This window comes from Corvus moneduloides, chromosome 4, assembly GCF_009650955.1.
Source record: "Corvus moneduloides isolate bCorMon1 chromosome 4, bCorMon1.pri, whole genome shotgun sequence".
Classification (NCBI taxonomy): domain Eukaryota; kingdom Metazoa; phylum Chordata; class Aves; order Passeriformes; family Corvidae; genus Corvus; species Corvus moneduloides.
In genome coordinates, this window is record NC_045479.1 from 8,368,620 (window position 1) to 8,388,704 (window position 20,085).

Sequence of the window (20,085 nt, forward strand, 5' to 3'; positions counted from 1 at the left end):
ACACATTTTCTTTAGATTTTGTATAGGAAGGCACTATTCTCAGTATCAAACAGGTTGTAACTATTTTAACCAAAGTAAGTGCTGTAAAATCCTTCAGGTTCAGATTCAGGCAGGATTTTCAGATGTATTCATACCTGGCTTGAATAAGCTGGAGCATGTACAAGTGATTAAGTCAGGGCCTTCAACCCTCTGTTCTATGGCTCTTATTCCTCTCTGCTAATCTGTTATGTGAGGTTCATGGACAAGCACCATTTTTGAGTTGGATGCCAAATTTCTATCACAAAACATTTATTTTCTTCCACCGAAAAATTTGTCTTTTCATTGTAGCCAGCTAAAGTCTCTGATAGCAGCAATGTTGGTGCTGGTTTCTCTGTAGCACTGGTGTAGGTAGATGGCTTGAGTCTGATACCACACACAGTCATGTTCATTACTATTTTTGCCAAAACACAAAAACTGCTTAGGACTTTGAATTTGCCCGTCATTTCTCATGTGGAGAAGCCTGTACACAAATGGCCTTTTCATAAGACCTTGTTGCCTTTTCTTTTTTCCTAAACAAAGAATGAATAAAAGGAAAAGAAACTAGAAGGGGAAAAAATTAAGTTTTAATGGAAACACATTTCATTTTTGTTTTCTGCTTGCCATAAAACATTAACATAGTAAACAAATTGATCTTTGTTCTTAAGTTCTTTAATAACATAAAGTATTTTGAGTTTTGTCATGGCTAAAGTATGGTTAAACCACACATTGCTGGTCATGTTCCAACCTCTATTGTCACAGGTCTTTGACATTAAACTACATTTTTAAAATAAAAGTTGTGTGTAACCCACTTCTATTCACAGACACCTTCGTTAAAAGTCGCCGTTTTGGGGGTTGTTTCAGTGTATTAGTGGTAATGGTGTTTTCTGACCAAAACTACTTTTCCTTGGGACATATTTCAAAGTCCAAGCATTCCCACTGCCAGCCCCTGCTTTGTGCCATACATCACCTTTTTGAATGCTGCACCTCCACGTGAGCAAAGCTTTTGTAGGATGCTCTGAAACATTACATTCTAGACTGCTAACCCAGTCATGGGACTGTTACAGTGGTCTTATAGTAGCAGACAGAGCTATTTCAAATAGGGGTGTGGAAGAGAGAAAGTGTCACTTTGGTCCACTTTTCAGAGTGGTTGGTGTTATAATATATAACCTTTTTTCCTTTTTTTCTTTTTTTTAATGCAGTGTAGTTCGCAATAATTTAAAATACTCTATAGACATTTAAACGATATACAATAATATAACTTAATTGGATTCCTCAATTGTACTTAACAAATACTATTCTAATGTATTTACAGTATCTAGTACCATAAAACTGTGCATTACTGTGTTTGGGAGCTTTATTTGCTTCCTGTCAAGAATGTAGTGAAAGTACAGTATTATCACTATTATTCAACAACAATACCCATGAATCCAAGGGCCTTTAAATTACATGGAGTGAATCTAGTATTTTGGGGGCCCCTTTGACTTCTGTGAAGTTGCACTCATTCATGCTGAGGCTGTTATTTAGAAATCAACAGCAACATTGGAAAAAATAAGCAATTTTGCATTGCTCTGTGGGGGAGTTATCAAAGGGGTCTGATTTTCAGAGGGTAAGTGCTTGGGGTCAGAAAGGCAGGTCCTCACAAGTGTTCAAATGAAGGTCCCCGAATCTTTAATTACCTTTGATAATATGGGTCCACAAATTACAGAGGTAATTCTGGCTCATTCACATACCCAGCACAGGAGCTGGTGGAGCTCTGGGTCCAGCAGCCCCTTTCCCCAAGAGCACCATGTGGATGGACAAGTGCTTCTGTGTCAGGTGGGGAGGACTCATGGTTCTGCAGCCCCTCAGTATAAGTAATGAAATGAAAATAAAAATGAAAAGCTAAAAATGCAGATATGCAGATGTAAGGACATTTTTAACTCAAGTTTTCAGAAAATCAGGCAGGGACCCTTGGGACAAGCAAATAATTACATGGTTAAATGGGCTGTGTTATAAGTGGGCATATCTGGGCTCTTGGGGTTAAAACACTAGATTTTACAGCAGTAAAATATCTGAGGCTGTTTTAAAAATCTCTCGTAGGGAAAAGGTATGGGAATTAGGATTGAGTGCTATTAAGAAGTGAGCTTCTTTCTTTTAACATTCATGTGCTTAACAGGGGGTATGTTATTGCCAATCTTAAAATAAAGATAACACAGACTAATCCAGATTTTAGCTTTCTTATGCTTGTGAAGCCATGACAGCTCAGAGGGTGCAGCAACCTAGAGCTCAGCTGCCAGACTTTTATTGACTTCTGAGTGCATACTGAGCGTAAGTTATTTAAAATTCTTGGAAATATTAACTTTCAAGGGAAATATTAACTTTAAAGGGAAAACACAATGCCTGGAAAATCCTGCCAGTGCATTCAATGGCAAAGCAAAACCTTTGATATTTGTTGAAGCACGTTTTTGTATCCTAAAACTCCCTATGAGGAGCTGTGAGCGGGTGCTCCACACCTCAGGCCTGAGTCTAAAAAAAAGTCATTCTTATTCAGGAGGCAAGCAGGAAAAGTCAGTATCAAGCATTGGTAACCAAAGGTTCATGTGATATTTTCGTTCGGTTCTGAAAATTGCTTAAGGCCTACAGTAATTGAACTCTCTAATAGTGGAGTGACAACAGATCAGTAGCATTGAAGAACTTAGGGAGAACCAAATACAAAAGTCATAAAGTCAGAGTTCCAATAAGTTTACATTTAGTACAGAATTAAGACATAGCTACCCGTTAGTGCTTAGAATTTTTTGATACTATTAAAAACATAAATAATTATTTTTAATGTTCATTCAAAGAGTTCCAGTGTCACTGGCAGCTGTTGTAATTTTGTGAATGTCTGTTGGGGTTTTTTTCCAAACTGATAGTGGAGTATTTCTGCCATAAATTTTGCTCCCTACCAGTTGTTTGCTCTCTACCTGCTTTCTTAGAAATTTTGGTTTTTGCAGTGAGAATGCTGTGTTCTAGTCAGTAAAGATTTCATTTCCTTAAAAAAAGTCTTTGTTTGCACAGGGCTAGAGAGTTTTGTTGCTGTAAAATAGGAGAAAGTGTCTTTTTCTTTTAAATGTCGTGGGAGCTGCAATGCAATCAGCTTCTCTGATATGTATAATTTAAAACACTAAGAGAACTCTACAACACTCAGATCGTAGTTTAAAAAAAACAGAGACAGAGAGAAAGTTTCATGTGGTTGTCAACATCACCTTAATCCTGTTGCCCTTGTTTCCAAAGCAGTTACAACAGCCAGCCAGCCAAAATGCACCATCCTTAGAAGTATAAGTAGTAGTGGGGAGGGAGTGGTTGTTGTTGTGTAGGCTGGGGTTCTTTTCCCCAAGAGAATTAGATGTGCAAAATGACGCTGTCGTTTGTTGTACTCCACTTTCCTCGCTCGGTGGTTTGTTCTGTTTGTTTGCACATGATGCCGTTATTTGCAGGTGAACACCTCTGTCCGCTCACTACACGTGTTGCACTTCACAAAGCAGCACCAGTGGAATTTGCAATTGCATTGCCACACCTTGGTGTACTGGTGTGTGTTGTACCCTCTTCCACAGCACATCATGTCACACCCGTCCGCATTGGGAGAGGTGCGGTTGCAGAGTCGTCCCTGGGTGCCGACGCTCCCTGTGGAAGCATCTTCCTCACAGTAGTTGGGTGACTTTTCAATATACACTAAATCTGTTTCCATGGGTTTCTGGTAGCTCTTAATCTGCTTGATCTTCAGGAAGGTTGGCTGTCTCAGTCTACTGGCTCGTACCACCTCCACTTGCACTGCAGCGTTGTATTTCTCTTTCAAAATATATCCAATCTCTCTGAATTTAGGAAGCGTGGTCCAGCAGGTCTTAGTTGTACAGGAACCTGAAACTCCATGACACTTGCACTCCAATTTCATTCTCTCTTCGAGAACCTATGGGTACAGACATTTGTGTATTGTTACTGCAGGAAAACAGTATTGCAAGCCTGCCTAAACCTGGGTCTGTTTAGGTCATATGAATATTCATTACTGCTGGTTGAAATTTTTTGAATGCATGCTTGTAAGTCTTCTCACCTCCCAGCTCATAACACATTTTGTTTCAAGTGGCACCTGGTTGGAAATACAGTGTTTTGTCATTTTTGGTAAAAAATTTCCATTGTCTTTCCAAATATTGGAGAATATTTACTGACATTTTAGAAGACATTTCTTTAGAGCCACAGGGGACTTAAATTTTTTCAAAATATTTTCATTTTGAAAACAGAAAAAAAAAAAGGAGTTGGGGGTTTTTTAAGTGGTGTAAGATTCAGAATACTTAATTGCTTTAAGTAACGATCAAAGAATGCTTAAAAGGAACAGTATATACTGTGTGACTGAATAAGCCTACATGCAGGGAGGTGAAACTAGATGATCTCTAAGGTCACTTCCAACCCAAACCATTTTATTATTCTATATTCACTGCATAATTAAAGATTTTGCCTATGCACCTATACCTATACCACCAGTGGTAAATTTATGGACTATTCCACCCACAGAATGTCCCATCCCCTTTAAAAGCAGCACTCGTTGCAGTATTTAGTCCAACTATTAAGTGAATAATCAGTCACAAATACATTTTTTTCCACCAGGGCAATAATAACACAGCATTAGAGGGAAAAAAATGCACTGAAGGGTCCTGCTCAACAGTGAGCCAAAGAGAAATGTATTGCTGTTGTAGGAGGTTCAGCCAGAGGGGTTTAATTCAGAGTCAGAAGGGACACAAACTGGTGGCTGCTTGGGCTCAGGCTCCACTGTCATTCTGCTGTTTTCTGCTGCAGCCAAGCCATGCCACGACTGGCACATCCCTCCTTCCCTGGGCCAGGTTGTGCCCGGGGGAAGGCAAGCGATGCCCTCCCGCTCCGTGTGTGCAGCAGAAGGAAGCCAGCTCCACGGAAGCGCCTCTCTGTTTTTCTGCCCTTGCGCTACCACTTAAGCCTGACCATAATTACACCCACAGGCATCATTAGCTTATGAAAATCAAGGCCTAAGAACAAAGCGAACTGATCTTTCCCCTTTGCAATGGGATGCTAACAAAGAAATATGAGCTACCGAGCTTGTCTGAAAACATTACTGATGCTGCAGACCATCTCCTGTAGTGGTTTCACTGCAGATCCCAGAACATGACTGAAATGGGCAAAGGATAAAAGGGCCGAAATCTGAGTACAATGGCATAATGAAGTAGGAGGGAGTAAAAACTGCTTACTGCTTCAGAAACTGGCCTTAAAATAAAAGCTGTACAGATCTGGTTATCCCTGCAAATAGAGGGCACCCTCCTGAGTTGTTTGAGTTTCACTTAAATTGTATGGTTTGTTTTTTCCCAAATTTCTGGGGTTTCAATATTAAAGAGACTATTTGGATTTGATTCTCCCTTGCCAACATACGGTAGCAAGTATAAGATAGCTGAGCAACCTATACAAGAATTATAAAATATCCTGCATTGGAAGGGACCCACTGAGTCCAGCTCAGGACAACTCCAAAATCCCACCCTGTGCCTGAGAGCATTGTCCAACCACTCCTGGAGCTCTGGCAGCCTTGGGGCCGTGACCATTCCCTGGGGAGCCTGTTCAGTGCCCCAGCACCCTCTGAGGGAAGAACCTTTCCCCTGATATCCAACCTAAACCTCCCCTGACCCAGTTCCAGCCATTCCCTCGGGTCCTGTCCCTGGTCACACAGAGCATAGATTGGAGCTGCCCCTCCACTGCCCCTCAGGAGGAGTCGCAGCCCCTGCTGAGGTCTGACCTTGGTCTGCTCATACATTAGACCTTCTGGAACCACAGGCTTTACCCAGGTCAAGGTCAAGTTACCCTATCAGAGGCAGAAAAGGTGTTTTCCAGCAAGGTTTACTGAGTTGGGGAAGAAATTCCTATAGCTGCAACTGCTCTAAAGAAAATCAGCAAGGCTGTGATGACCTGGGTTTTTTGTGGACACTGGAATGCACTGTATCACCTTCCTGTCTCCTATACTGGTAGAAGAGAAAACTTGACACCTTCTGCTGCAGCAGCAGCATTTCAGTGGCGGTGAGGAGATGGATGTACTCTGGACGTACTCTGGGGTCTTTTAGGATCTCCTCTGTAACCATTTCAGGCCTATGGAGAAGATCTTTGGAGAAAGACCCCCAAATAAGATTTCAATCCTGTTCCACAAATCTGGGTTCAAATAATCTATTGGTATTTAGTTATGTTTGTAGGTATGTATAAACATGCTTAGAAGCTGTGCTTGATATTGCTGAAAAATGTTTGGTTTTGTTGAAACTAACCCATTCCTGCAGCTTTCTTAGCATGCAGTTGCAGCTATAAGAACTGCAGCAAAATCCATGACAAGAGGTGGAGGCAACCTTTACACCTCCACCAAACAGCACTATGATCTAAGGATTTCCAGGAAAGCATTGCTGATGGGATCTGTCACCCCTGAGTCATACTCCTCCCTGAGCAGTGAATCTTGATGAAGTATACATATTTTGTCATGCTCTACATGTGTTTCTGGTGGCTGCATTTTGGTTGAAAAGGCCAAGCCAGTAACTTGCTAAGAGAGTGGAAGGCAGTGAAGTTCATGAGGCTCCTTATTCTTCTGTGGTCTCAACACTGTGGGCACTGTCCCAAGGAGCCTCTGATGTGCTTCCCTGATACACTAGAAAGTGTCATTGTTCCTGAAAGACAGACATCACCCATTTCAGTGCCCTGGGTGACATCTTTGGAAATGTATTTTTATATGTGGATTCCTGTCTGTCTATATAATAATTGTTTGCCTATGTGTATTTGGTTGAGATACTGATGTTTATATACATTATTACATATGTTTTGTATATATATGTATATATATAATCTATAGACACTGCTTGGCAGCCTCTATAGTACAATCTCCAGCAACTTTATCCTAAGTCTTGATTTTCTTTTTTTGCTGTTATCTTTCTGAAGGTCCAGTTTTGTGATTCATTTTGGTGAGCAGAAACCTGATTTCACTGCTGTGTTTTTTCAAAGATTCCCACTGTTTGTGATGGTGGGAGGACTTGCAAATGCAAGCCATGCAGGCTCAAAAAAGCAGAAGTTTTGAAAAGTATTAATTCATGCTCCTGAAGCCAATCTTGCAGGTTTTTAAAATTTTTTTGGAGGCTTCTCTCATGAATGTGGAATGCTTGGGGTTACAACACTGAGCAGAGGCCCAATCATCAGGTAGTTAAATTCCTGAATGCTATAATTTGTGTGCCCACAGTCAGCTGTGGGTATAAAATTGTGCCCAAAAACTTGGAGGTCAGGGAATACAAGGCCCAAACTAAGCAAATTCTAAGCAACATTTTTTCCCCCCTCTTTCCACCCAGATGCTGCATAGTGCCCCTCCTTGCTGACAAGCCAGCATGCTCTGGCCCTCCCAGAGGAATGTCTCTCTGCATGGTGTCTTGAGCAGCTTCCCACTTGCCAGAGAGGTGCCATGGGACCTGGCAAAGGTGGCCAGATCTGACCTTGCTTGCTCAATGCTCTGAATGAGGAGCAACTAACATTTTGCTTCCTAAATGTCCCTCCAGCTCAGCTTTCCTCAGTGAAATTCCCATCAAAGCTCTGACCCTGAACCTTAAAGGTACTTATTTACTCAAATCTAAGACACGATGCCAAGCTAGGTGCTTAATTAAAGATTGAAAATCATTAGCTCATATGAGCCACTCTCTCAGCAGTTTCATTTGTCATATGTCAGTGCCTCGTATCTAATCTTGAATGGTTTACAGCAAGATCTACCTCCCAGAGCAAATTCCCATCGTTGGGCTGTGCTGCCTCAGATTAATCATAAGAACATTCCTCAAGTCCCTTTTCCACATACAGGCCCACTCCCACCCCAGAAAGATCTTGCCAAGTAAAATTTTCTAACTACTGCTACTTCGTTAAATGAATTGTGAAATATAACTTTAAAGCTTTCTTAATCCCACATCTTTTTTATACCTATATAAATCATACATTTAAAATGCAATTTGAGGGCTGCCAGTTAAATAGAAAAAGACATGCGAAGACCAAAATTAAACAAAATGATACGCATGAAAAGAAATTCAGTTTTTCAAGTTCCATATCTAGACCCAACTGCATAATATCAGATACAGTTTCTGTACATAGTAAAAATCCTATTTGGATAAAGTATGTAAAAACAATAGTTACATTTTGTGTGTGTTTTGGCTTAGCCCTGCTGGTTTGTGTTTTCCTTAATGGAAATGCACATTGTTGGACCAAATGCTGAATGTAACAAAATCCACATAACTTTTTGACTGAAGTATCAAAAAGAAATAAAAGACTTTAAGAGTTTTGCCTCATCAAATATGCAAGCGATCAACTTTTTGTTTTGGGTAACAACTACCAAAAGAGAAAGATTCTGGTCACAAGATGTCACCACTTTGATGCTCATGCAGCTGCAGCCACGAGAGCCGAAGGCTTGTTCATGATGTGTGGGCACTGGCTAACCCAAGTCTCAGTGCAGTCTGGGGCCCACCACTGCTGACAAAATGCTGATCTTCTGGACCCATCTGGGAATCCAAGATGAGTTTGTTTGGGTTTGGTTTTTTATCTTGGATAGGCCGGGGTGTAACTAAGATTAGTAGGGTGTAATGCTACTCCTCTAATACAAATGTCCTGAAATTATTCTTTGTTAATAGCAGATCACAGAGCCCAAAATTGAGTAGTTCATGATGTGTCTCCTTAGGTTGTGCCCAGCCCTGTGAAGAGAGAGCATGGAGCCAGCAGGAGAGGAATAAGGGTACTTCAGCTGCATGATTTTCTTTCTGCTCCTCTGTGAAGCTGTTCCATCAAGCATCACAACAGTATTTATATTCTATGGGATGTGGGATGAGGAACTGAATTACTGTGTTTATTCCTCTTGTCACATCCCTGTTTTTCTTATTGTTTAGTTTAATGGGAGCAGGGAGCCTTGGCTTTGCAGCAGGTTAGTATCCAGACACAGCATGAGGCGGTTTTTCCCTGGCACTGGCCAGAGCTTAGCAGGGCTGGGGACTGTGGGGGGTGCCAAGAGGTATCAATTCACCTCCTCCTGCCCTCCACTTGCCTCCCTAGGTAAGGCATCTTCTTCCATAGTGTCCCCACTTAATGTGTTGAAAAAGCTGAGGAAGGCCCACTGCACTCTTTACACAAGTTCTCCTCTTAGCTACCAGGAAAATTAACCCAGCATTTTGGGACCTGCTGTCCATTAGATGGATGTCTCTACTGTTATGAGGACGAACAATAGCCTAATCCATCAGTGTTTATTCTCTGCTTTCTAGGAAAAGAGAAAATAGCTGTTTGAGCAATAAACTGCTGCAATTGGTTACAACTTTCTGAATATTATTTTTACAGTGGAATGTTGCAAAAAGCAATCTTCTTCAGAAACGTCCTCCCAATCATCCCCAAAGCAAGTGTGCTTGCACTGTTCCACTCTCTTTTCTATTTGTTGTAAACCTTACAGGTAAAATTTTAAATATCACCTTAAATAGTTAAAAATATTTCACTGGTAGTGTTCTTCTGTCAAGCAGAACAGATGTGTCAGGTTTGAGGTCGTGCAGTGATATTTCACTGATGTTTGATACGTTTTGCATGCATTACATGGTATGCAGGGGCATGCACATTTCTTGAATAAAACCATTTAGCAAGTCCTAAAATATTTGGCTATTCCCCCCCTCTAATTTTAAAGCAAAATGTTCAAAATTAGGGTAGTACCAGATGTAGCTGCTGGCAGTCTGCGTTAAGGGTGTGTTTCTGGAAGAACAAATAGACTAACAAATCCAGCCCAACTGGAAGCAGGAGATCTATTCTCATGAGATTTTGAGCCAAAGCTTGCATATTCAGGACATATGGATAAGCCTTTAGTTGTCCATCTAACCCACCCAAGCTATAGCACCAAAATTTTTGAAATTGGATTTATGTCTGCAAATCACTTTAAGTGGGAAGATGGAAAGTATAGCATGAAGTACAACTATCAAAAGCTTTTCTTTCATGAGTGGTCTCACAAGGGATGTGTAGTGAAATAATTTGTCACTTTTAGAGAAAGAAACTTGCAGCAAATGATGGACTCGAGGCTGTAAAACCTGGAAAGTCACATTCTTTGCATCACTGAAATGACTTAGGAAACAAAGTCACATTTTAAAGAATATTTTAGTCTTATAAGAGCATAAAATTAGTTGGCTGTCGCGTTTGAAACTGGAGTTCAGCCTCCACTGTGTCTTCAGAACATTTCATGCAGAGTCTTTTTCTGGGCATTGCTTTTTATCTCTACATCCTGTCAGGTGACAGTGTGGGCAGTCTGTAGCATATCAGGTGCTGTGCATCTTGCAGGAGCGAGCTGATTAATTATAATGCTTCATGTGAGGTGAAGGGAGCTTACACTGTCTTACATAATATATGCACAGACAATATACATAAATATGTATAAATATCCATTATAACATGCACACACACTACGTATATTTATGCCTGTGTATTATATTATATTATATTAGTAATAGTATTGCATTATATATTAGTTTTATATCTTTATATGTATATATATATATAATGAAAGGTAATCAACAAATCACCTCATTAGCTATTCTACAGCCAAAGCAAGTGAGCAAAAAAACCCCTTCCCAATGCCACAGGCCTGTTGCACCTGAAACTATGAGAAAAAGCCATGGCTTAGATGGAAATGTTGTCCCAAGTAATAGAAAAATCTTTCTTGTTTTTTCCCCACACCCCATACGGTTTCATATATAAGATAAACTGTTGTCATCTTCCAGGCATTCCAAAAAAACAACAGGACAAACCCATTGCCACTACAAAGGAGTAAATATTGGGATGGTATCAGGCTGAGTTGCTGGCAGTGAATGTGATGGGTGTGTTTCTGGAAGGGCCAGTTTGTTCTCCATGTAACCACAGTCACTGTCTACTGTAAGAGCCTAATTGATTGATAAACTGTTAGAAACATTTCTACTTTTTGGTAAAAGCTGCAATCTGCTACCAATTTGTCAGTTTGTTCTTCATACTCACCCCATAAAAACAAAGAGAAACATCCATTTTTATAAATGAGATTCCCCATGAGAGATGGTTATTGTTTTGAAGCTTTCAACAAAAAGTTAAGATTAATGATATGTGTTCCTAGATGTTACTCTAAATTCATTTATCCCAGAATAAAGATACTTATTTCTAAAAATACATGGTAGAAAGCTGTCTCATAAAACAGCATCTAAGCTGACTTGGTTTGTTGGTATTTAATTTTTCATTACTCTGTCAAAGTTTTGCCCACAGCTCTCTCTGTAATCTTTCAGATTTGCCACAAGACATTCTTTCAGTAACATTTGTATTAGACTTATACTAGTCCTCCTTTGGGGGCTTGTTTTCATTTACTACACTTGTACTTTCCATCCCGAATCATAGTGGACATTTAGAAACCGACAGAGAAGTTTGTTCCTCTGCTCTTTCACACCATGAGGTGCTGCTTTGCCACCAAGCATAAATCTTCCATCAGGAGCATCTTGTGTCACCAAGAATCCCTGAGCATTTATTTATTCCAAATGACACCAATGGCAAGATTATGATTTTGTCACTGATGCTATTTATTGCAAATCTGTCAGAAACTTTGCAAACCTGCCATTAGCTGAAACAATTCTTAGAAATGCAATGCAGAGCCATTGGGGGATGCACGGCAGGGCAATTGGGGGATTCATTCATTCCACAGTCATCAGAAATTCCCTGAAAAGACTAAATGAAATTTTTTTCCAAGGAGGTAATTTATCAGAGGGTAGTACTGAACATCTCAACCCTAGACTCCAGTAAAAGACCCCCCAAGACTGTTTTTCCCCTCATCTGTTTGCAAAGTTTGTGCAATTATTTTTACAGCATGCTGCTTTTCCACGAAGAAAAATTCCTCTGGGCTCTGCTTTTAGCAACAGTGAAATGCCAGCAGGCCAGCTTTTGAGAGCATCCCTACAAGGGCAAAATATTAGAGCCATACTGCTGTACTTACAAACCCCTCTGATGCCCAGGCGTGTGTGGGACAAGTGCTGGGAGAGATTGAGAATGGGCAAGATTTCTGAGAGCACATGAGAAAGTCCTTGTGGTGTTATAAGAGAACATTCAAATAATTGCTCAGGGGGAAAAACTGGTGGCCTTGGCTAATGATCGTAGCAATGAACTTCTGGCCACCTGGTAGACATCAACTGAGGTCATCAAGGGCCTACCACTGACTTCAGAGCAAGTTGGGAATAATTGTAGTTGGGGTTGGGACCTCTTCATGTCCTTTTTTCCTCATGTTTCTATCTTAGAAGGCTCTGGGCTTCAAAAAGAAGACTAAAATGAAGGTAGCACATTTGTTGGCTAAAAATTGTTCTTAGCTAACTCAAAAAGCCTATTGGATATGACTGAAAAAGAACTGCAAGCCTTACCATTACACATGTGAATGTGGGGTTTTTTAAATGGTCAAAGTGCTGTGAAATCTCTGTAGGAAGCTACAAAAGCATATATGTCCTTTACTGTCTTTACCATTACCACTCTAAGGTAGAAAATACTATTTGAGCACTTCTGAAGCAATGAAGTAATTAAAAAATAAACAGAGTTGACTGTGTTTTCCTTCTTACCTTTCATTCCTATTCATTACACAAGTAAAATATCCTTACTTTGGGTTTTTATAATAGCAGTCATGAACCAGAAGCTTGGCTACAAAGTGTTTCCAAATTCTAAGACAAGCCACATACAGATCAGCAGGATGATACTGAGAGACTTTCTCAGAGCAGTACAAGCATTTCCCAGTTGTGTTGTGAGAGTTTTGGAAGGGAAAAGGAGAAAGATGGAGGTTCAGTGTAGTATCCAGGCAAATGGAGGAGCCAGTGAGGGAAGGTGTGCTTCTGGACCTTACTCTAACAAACAAGGAAGGCCTTGTTGGGGATGGGAAGGTTGGGGGCAGCCACGGCTGTAGTGACCACAAGATCATGGAGTTCAGTGTCCTATGAGGAGGAAGGGAGCTGCAGGAGCTGGGGCTGTCCAGCCTGGAGAGGAGCCCCAGCTGAGAGGGGCCCTCAGCCCTGGGTGTCCCTGTGTGCAGGGAGGGCTCCGAGCAGGGCCCAGGCTCTGCTCCGTGGGGCCCAGCCATGGCACCAGAGGAACAGGCAGGGACTGATGCCCAGGAAGTTCCACCTGGACAGGAGGCAGAACTTCTTCCCTGGCCAGTGCCCAAGCCCTGAACAGAGACCAGAGAGGGTGTGGAGCCTCCTTCTCTTGTCATACTCGAAAACAATTTGGACGCAATCCTGAGTAACATGGTCTAAGGGATCCTGCTTGAGCAGAGGGGTTTAGACCCTTCCAGCCTTACCCATTCTGTGATTCTGTGATTGCTTCCGTGATTCTGTGATTTCTGACTTGACTGTGAATAAGGACCATGTGGAGTATGTAAGAATTACATTCATTCATGCATAAGCAAGATCTCCTGGTTATAGATTTTGTGTCAGGCTCACAGTCCAATCCAGCTTTACCAAGGACCCCCAAAACTGCCAGATTTCAGGTGAATGTAGATCAGATTACAAGTTTGCCTGGATTCTCAGAAGGAACTTGTGATTTCACACTGAAATTGCAGAAAACTCTGTAACTGCTTTTGTAAGGGTCCAACCCAGAAACACAGAAAGCATATCCTGTGTTCCAGAGTTTTGTTCTAACTTTAAGTTTCAGTCAGTCTTGAATTCAGAATGTCTAATTTATACAAATAGCAAATTATCTCAGAAGAACCAGAATCACTAAATATTACAACTCTGAATATTCATTTTATGGAAATATATATCATAACACCAACATTATTTCTAAACATGACTCTCAAAACCACCTTTTATATTAGTATTATGATTTGTTTTTTGCAAGAACATTTGCAAAAAAGAAAATTTTAGAATTGTTAAATGGAATTTATTTGCATGAATGCTGTTACCAGGAATATCCGTAAAAATATGCACTTCTTTAGTTTGCTTATGTCCCTCTGCTTATGAAATTCTGATGAAAAGTAAAATACTTAAAAAGAATCAGCAATGTGGTCTAGTGGTTACTGGGCTGTATTTAGAATTGGGGGACCCGTGATCAATGCCCGGTTCACATAATGAGCTCTTTTTGTCCTTGGGACTTCACTGTTCTCCATCTCAGCATCTGCTTTTGTTCTTTTGTCCCTCTTTCACATCTAGACTGTGACATGTTCCAAGCAGGACATGCATCAGGATCTCCATGGGGGTGGCACAGCACACACCACAGAGGATGCCAGTTTAAGGAGGGATGATAATGCATCTAGCAGTAATAAACTCTCCCTGGCAAGTTTAAGAGCTGGCTTCCATCTTCTTTTGCCTCCAAACACAATTCATGATGCTGAGCTGAAATTCCCAGCCTAGGTGAAATGGTCAGACCTGGTCTTCCAATGTGGTGGTGAACTGCTGAATGAGGTTCTTTTGTGCCCATGGCCACAATATTTTAGGAAAAAAGGACTGTGCCCCTCAAGGCTGCTTTCCTGTTTGGCTCTTCAGTCAGCTTTCTCCTGCACATCTGGAGACCTCAGTGTGAGACAATCCTGTCTCTATGCCTGAGATTATGCCTCTCTCACCACATTGAATTTATGTAGGATTTCCATCCCAGTGACTACTGCCCATACAGAACCTTCAGTTTCAGTGCACGGCCAATGCAACTGTGTTAATAAGCAAGATCCAGGCAGTAAGATAATTGCACTGTTTCTGTCACCACCAATTCTACTCTCTTTGCCCAGTGCTCAGTTGCAGGACTGAAAGCACACATGGTTTCAGAGGAGGAAAATTCAATCTTACTTTGGTGATTAGAGGAGAAGGATTTTATTGGATTGCTATATTGATATATTGGATTTTTCTGCAACATCGGAGTGGAGGGCTTTTCCTGGGGGAAAACAATTTAAAGGGTATAATCTCTCCTGGGGTAGGTATATATGATGCAGGAAGATCTGTTACACTTTTTAAACTACAAGCTTTGAGAGCTATGAGGATTGTTAGTGAACATAAATCAGCATAGATCCGTGATGTTTATTGTTTCCATGACAAGCAATTCAGTCATGGTTCTAGACATGAAACTGTTTCTTCTTATGCAGCCGTTTGTAGCTGTGTAGTTACAAAGAGACAGTTGTGTGTTTGCCAAGAAGTGCCCTGTGTACTACTACGTGTATTTCATTAGAGCCGGGGTCAAATAAGTGGTTTGGGTTTGGCTGGAGTAAATATCTGGAAGTGCTGTGGAAGCTGAGCAATGCAGACAACTCAGTTCTGTCCCATCACAAGCCCTGACATCCCTTGCTAGATTTTTTGCAAATTGGATGAAAAGCAGTGATACATCATTATACCAAACAGATCCTGCAAGCTCCTCCCTGTTATCAGGGGGGCTGGAAAAAAGGCTTAGGAAGCAGAAATTTTTACAGGAGTACCTGTAATATATGGCCAGCTCTGAATAAAAAGAAACAGCAAAAAAACCGTGAACAATAGATACCATCTGGTGACTTGATGTGGGTGCGGGATAACATCAGAGAGAGGGTAAGTTCTCAGGGAATGCCTCCTGCCACCAAGCCAGCCTCCCCCCATCCTCCAGCACACACATCCCCATCCCTTGTCCTTTCTGGAATACCTTTCTTCCAGCCTCATTGTTGTGCAAGTTCATCAGCCTCCGTGCATTCTTTTTGATTTCTCGGGCATCAACAAACCTCCGGGAGAACTCAATGCCGTATCTGATATCCGCAGAGCAGCCTCCCCACTTCCAGCCCTCCTCCTGGTTGTAGTAGCCCTGTTTCTCTCGGTCACAGCCACAATTGCTGAGGTTGCCCTGGCTGCAGGCGGCCGTGACAGCGTGTGCAACCCCGGCAGCAGTAATGGCATAGGTGAACGCAGCTTCCCTGCTTCCTGTGGAGAGAAGCCAAAAGCTGATGGGTTGGCAGAAAGGCAGCACGTACTTACTAAAGAAAGTACACACATTATCTACAGCAAGGGGGTCAGGCAGCAATGTGAGGAGGGCATTACTGCTCAGTGTGGATTTCTCATTCTTACAGAATTCCACGCATATTTAAAATGCTTGGCTCAACTCGGGCTTATTACCCCAGGTATGCAGCCATGTGATAGTCCCATGTAAACCCCTTCACCAGAGGGGAACTTGGCAATGAATCTGGACAGTGGTGAGGTGAGGCCACAAGATTTGTTTTCACACTGTCTAGTCAGGTTTGCAAGCTGAACTTCATCTGTTTCAGATTAATAAAAAGTGAGTTAATAACTACCTCTAAGCATTGGCACTGCATGGATAATGAAAAGTGTTCAGACAACAACAACAAAAAAACCAGGGTACAAAGGGGGCTGATTATTAATCTAACTTTATAAATGCTCCAGCAGCACCCATTAGTGATGCTGAGTGCAAAGTACTGCAAGAGAGACCTACAGAGACAACAACTGCGTAGGTTTCATTTCCTTTCAAGGTAGAGGTTACTCCTTTCCCTTGCAGACTTCTCCTGTGCATTAGTTTGGCTGAAGTGACCCTTTTCCACTCCTACTCTGAATCAAACCTCTGCATTACCATGGCTATTGAGCATACAAGGGGCATAGAAGTGCTGTGACAGCACTATTTTCTCTCCAAAACAGGAGAGATATTGTCATGGAAGCACAGACTTGTTTTAAAAAAAGTTGTTTTAGAAAAGGAGTTCTTTTTTTTTTTTCTGTGATGCTGCTACTTGCAAAGGTTCCTCATTGCCAATTCCATGTAATAGCTGTTGATAATGAGTATATGAAGAGAGGTAAATAAGGCCCCCTTCTATACTGGTGGGCTGAGGTGCCTGTGAGGTGCAAGGAGATAGCGAGGCAGAATGATGGGAAGGGAAGCTACAGCCCATCCCGGCTCTCATGTGAGACCACGCTCTGTCACTGACTTCACATAGGGCTGAATTGCGGCTCTAGGTGTTTTGCTGCACTTATTTATAACACTTGCCCACAAGTTCCCTTCTCAGTGCTTTCCTCTGTGTTTCTCTGGTAATAAGCAGACAATCCTGTAGTGCTGCAGCCAAAGAATAACTGTAAAGAATTTGCAGAAAGTTGCTGAAATGCTTTAATGACCACACACAGAGCTCTAGTATCATAAGTGCATTTGGGAAAGAAAAAAAAGGAACAAATTTTCCAGAGGAGGAAAATAAAAACCAATTTAGAAGCTAGTTTTAATATTTTAATTTTTGGATTTGTAGATCTCATAACTATTCTGGAATGATAACTCCACAGTTATCATTTATATGATATTTATATGAAAAATGGGGGGATTTATATTTCTTATTTCATAGATAGCTTCCTGAAAGATTACATCATTGCCAGACATGAGGAAGATCCTACAAGAAACAATCAGAAACTGAGGTTTGGCACCATTTGCTTGTTTCTCTAAAGCAATAGAAAAGAAACTTTGGGTAAGGGAAAAACAAAAGGATGCTGTGTTCTTCAGCTACCAAGAAGGCTGAACTGACATGTGCATTATTTGAGCACATGGTGCAGTTGCAGGACGGCCTCTGCTTGCAGACACAGAGGTGTTTTGCTGGGCTGTACGATGTGTGCAGTCTGGTGCAGTGCTTCCCAAACCATGGTCCGCAGAACACTGGTGGTCCAGGAGGCCACAGTAAAGGGTTCACAGCTAATCCACAGAGCCATATTAAACACTATTTTAAATAGTGTTTTCAATTAAAACTTTGATGATAATGATGCCTGGTGGTCCATAAGAAATTCTGAGGGTTGATAGCAATCCAAAACAGTTATGAAACTACTGTTCTAGTTCCTAATGTTATCTTCATATGTTGATATTCACTCCTCTCCTCTTCGCTTGCCAGCTGAAGTCAAATCTGGCACTCTTGTTTTAAAATGTCTTCTGTTGACTTGCAGGATTTCTTTCTTCTTCTTTTAAAAAAAATTCTATTTCTAATCTATAAATTGAAATATTGGAAGTATGAGAGGTAATAGAAGCTACATACATAGATACAGTTTGCTTTTCTTCAGGATGAGGGTAAATGACAATGCAAAATCAGACCCAGGGAAATTTTTGGTTCAGTCACCTTTGAAGTACATGTAGAAAGGTTTATTAACAAGAGGAAATTTATTCCTGTAAGGGAACATAGCAGCTGTGACCTACAGTTCAGTAGATTCAGAGATTAACTAGTGACAGTTGCTCATATTTTGTGTTTAAGCTCAATATATTCCCTATGTCTCCAGAATACATGGTAAGACATTTTATTATGGCCACTGTGTCTGTGACCTCTTTGTAAATTTTCACACATTGCTTCCCTTGATCAGTTTCATAAAATGTCAGCATATAATATTCCTATTATATGCTGACTACCATGAGCAATAAAGGAAAGTATCTTTCCTTTACCCATTTGAGAGCTATAGGAGGGATGGAATTATCTCAAGTCATGGGATAATATCAAATGGAGACCACAGTGACTCTCTGAAGAGATTACTCTCCCGTTTCGATGCAACTCTAAAATAAGAAGGTCTCAGAAATTAGACCTGGCTTGAAAGCCAGGTTTCTTTAGCAAGTTAAGTTGTCCTGCTAAAAAAATAAGGGTTTTGGGAGTTACTAATTTTTTCACTAGAGGATGTTCTAAAACTTCACTTGTGTTCCTGAACAGTTTGCTAAAGTCCCAGGATCAGTGCAGTCTATCAGAAACTGCTGATGGGGGAGGGAGGGGAACCTCTGTGCTCAAATAATGTCCGCTGTACACAAAACTTTCCATTAACATGTCATCACTTGGAATCTGTTCTAAGCAAATCTTTGTTAGGCAGCTAAAAATATTTATGTAATGATTGCTGTGACACCTTAATGGAGAACAATAATCTCATTTTATGGAATTTTCTGAGATTTCAAAAATATTCTTGGTCTGTAACAAAAAGGAGACAAGTCTTTCCAGAAATGTTCATGAAATGAAGACATAAGTAGCAGCAGATTTGGGATTTGACCCAACTTTGGGGCTAGATTTTTCTTTTTCCAGTGAATATCCTGATTATCTAGTTATTTAGCACTGTATATACTCAGTGTCTCTGTCTCAAGAAAAATTCTTGTCTGACTTCCAAAGTTTTCTGTCACATAGACCAGAATAATTCTGTCAAGATTTTTATTTTGGTGAAAAACACATTGCTTCGGCTTTTATTGCAACTCTTGGATTCATCCATTTCTCTGTTAGAAATGCCTGCCTTGGTGTCAAAGACAACAGTTCTGACTTTATTCCCAAAACATAGAAGGGATGTTTTTATGAGTAACATGATCTAATAACCATCTGATCTGATAACTGTCTGATCTAATAACTCCAAAAGGAGATGACTGCCAGTATTAATTAGGATTAAGCCTTTTTTCTTTGGTGAAGGTGCTCAAAGCCACCTCTAGCCATCTGCCGGGCCATCAGAGAAGTCTGTGGTTTGCCAGTCTGAGTTACTGCCATTTTCTTGAGTTCATTTGCATTCTAACAAAGGACTGTACTTTAAAAGTGCTCTAATAGACAGCAATGCAGGCAGCTGCTGCTCAGACAGACAGACATTGTACCACTGGTTCCCTAAGTGTGTGTCTTCTGGCAGATAGGCAGAGAGGAGCCTTTTTTGTCATTGGAGTCAAGGAGTAGCCTATGTTTTACCCCTCATTTAGATGCCATTTCTGACAAAGTTTTAGACTTCTAACTGAGCACTAAACTTAGTATGGTTTGATGTGGAAATTCTTACAAGTTCCACAATTGCTGTAGCTTACCAGACTCGAACATGCACAGATTCAGCAGAGTATTTTCAGCCTGGAGCCACAATCAGCTGAGAATCACAGAGGCTAAATACATATTCAATTATTCAGCAGTGAACACAGAGTTAAAAAGACTTAACTGTTCCACAGCTATTTGCAAGACATCTATTTGTCTGAGTAACTAGATGAGAATTCTGCTATTGCACGTCATCCTTCAATGACTCATGTCAGCAGCTAGATGAATAAGGCTGCCACTGAATGTCAGCTATTAGAACTGTAATTTAACTTGAAATATTAAACTGCAGAACATACAGTGTTTGGCCAATAAGTTCC

At 40.9% G+C, this 20,085-nt stretch overlaps 1 protein-coding gene across 4 annotated transcripts in view; it reads right to left on the reverse strand.

The window, feature by feature from the left end:
• Positions 1-580: 580 nt before the first annotated feature.
• Positions 581-20,085, reverse strand: part of WNT7B (Wnt family member 7B) — a 94,455-nt gene continuing 74,950 nt past the window's right edge. For all 4 annotated transcript variants that reach the window (XM_032107303.1, XM_032107301.1, XM_032107305.1 and 1 more), the window contains exons 3-4: positions 15,646-15,917; positions 581-3,943 (exon numbers count right to left, since the gene is read on the reverse strand). In XM_032107303.1, coding sequence (XP_031963194.1) covers positions 3,464-3,943; positions 15,646-15,917 — 752 coding nt within the window. In that variant the 3' untranslated portion in view covers positions 581-3,463. The remainder of the gene's footprint in view (positions 3,944-15,645; positions 15,918-20,085) is intronic.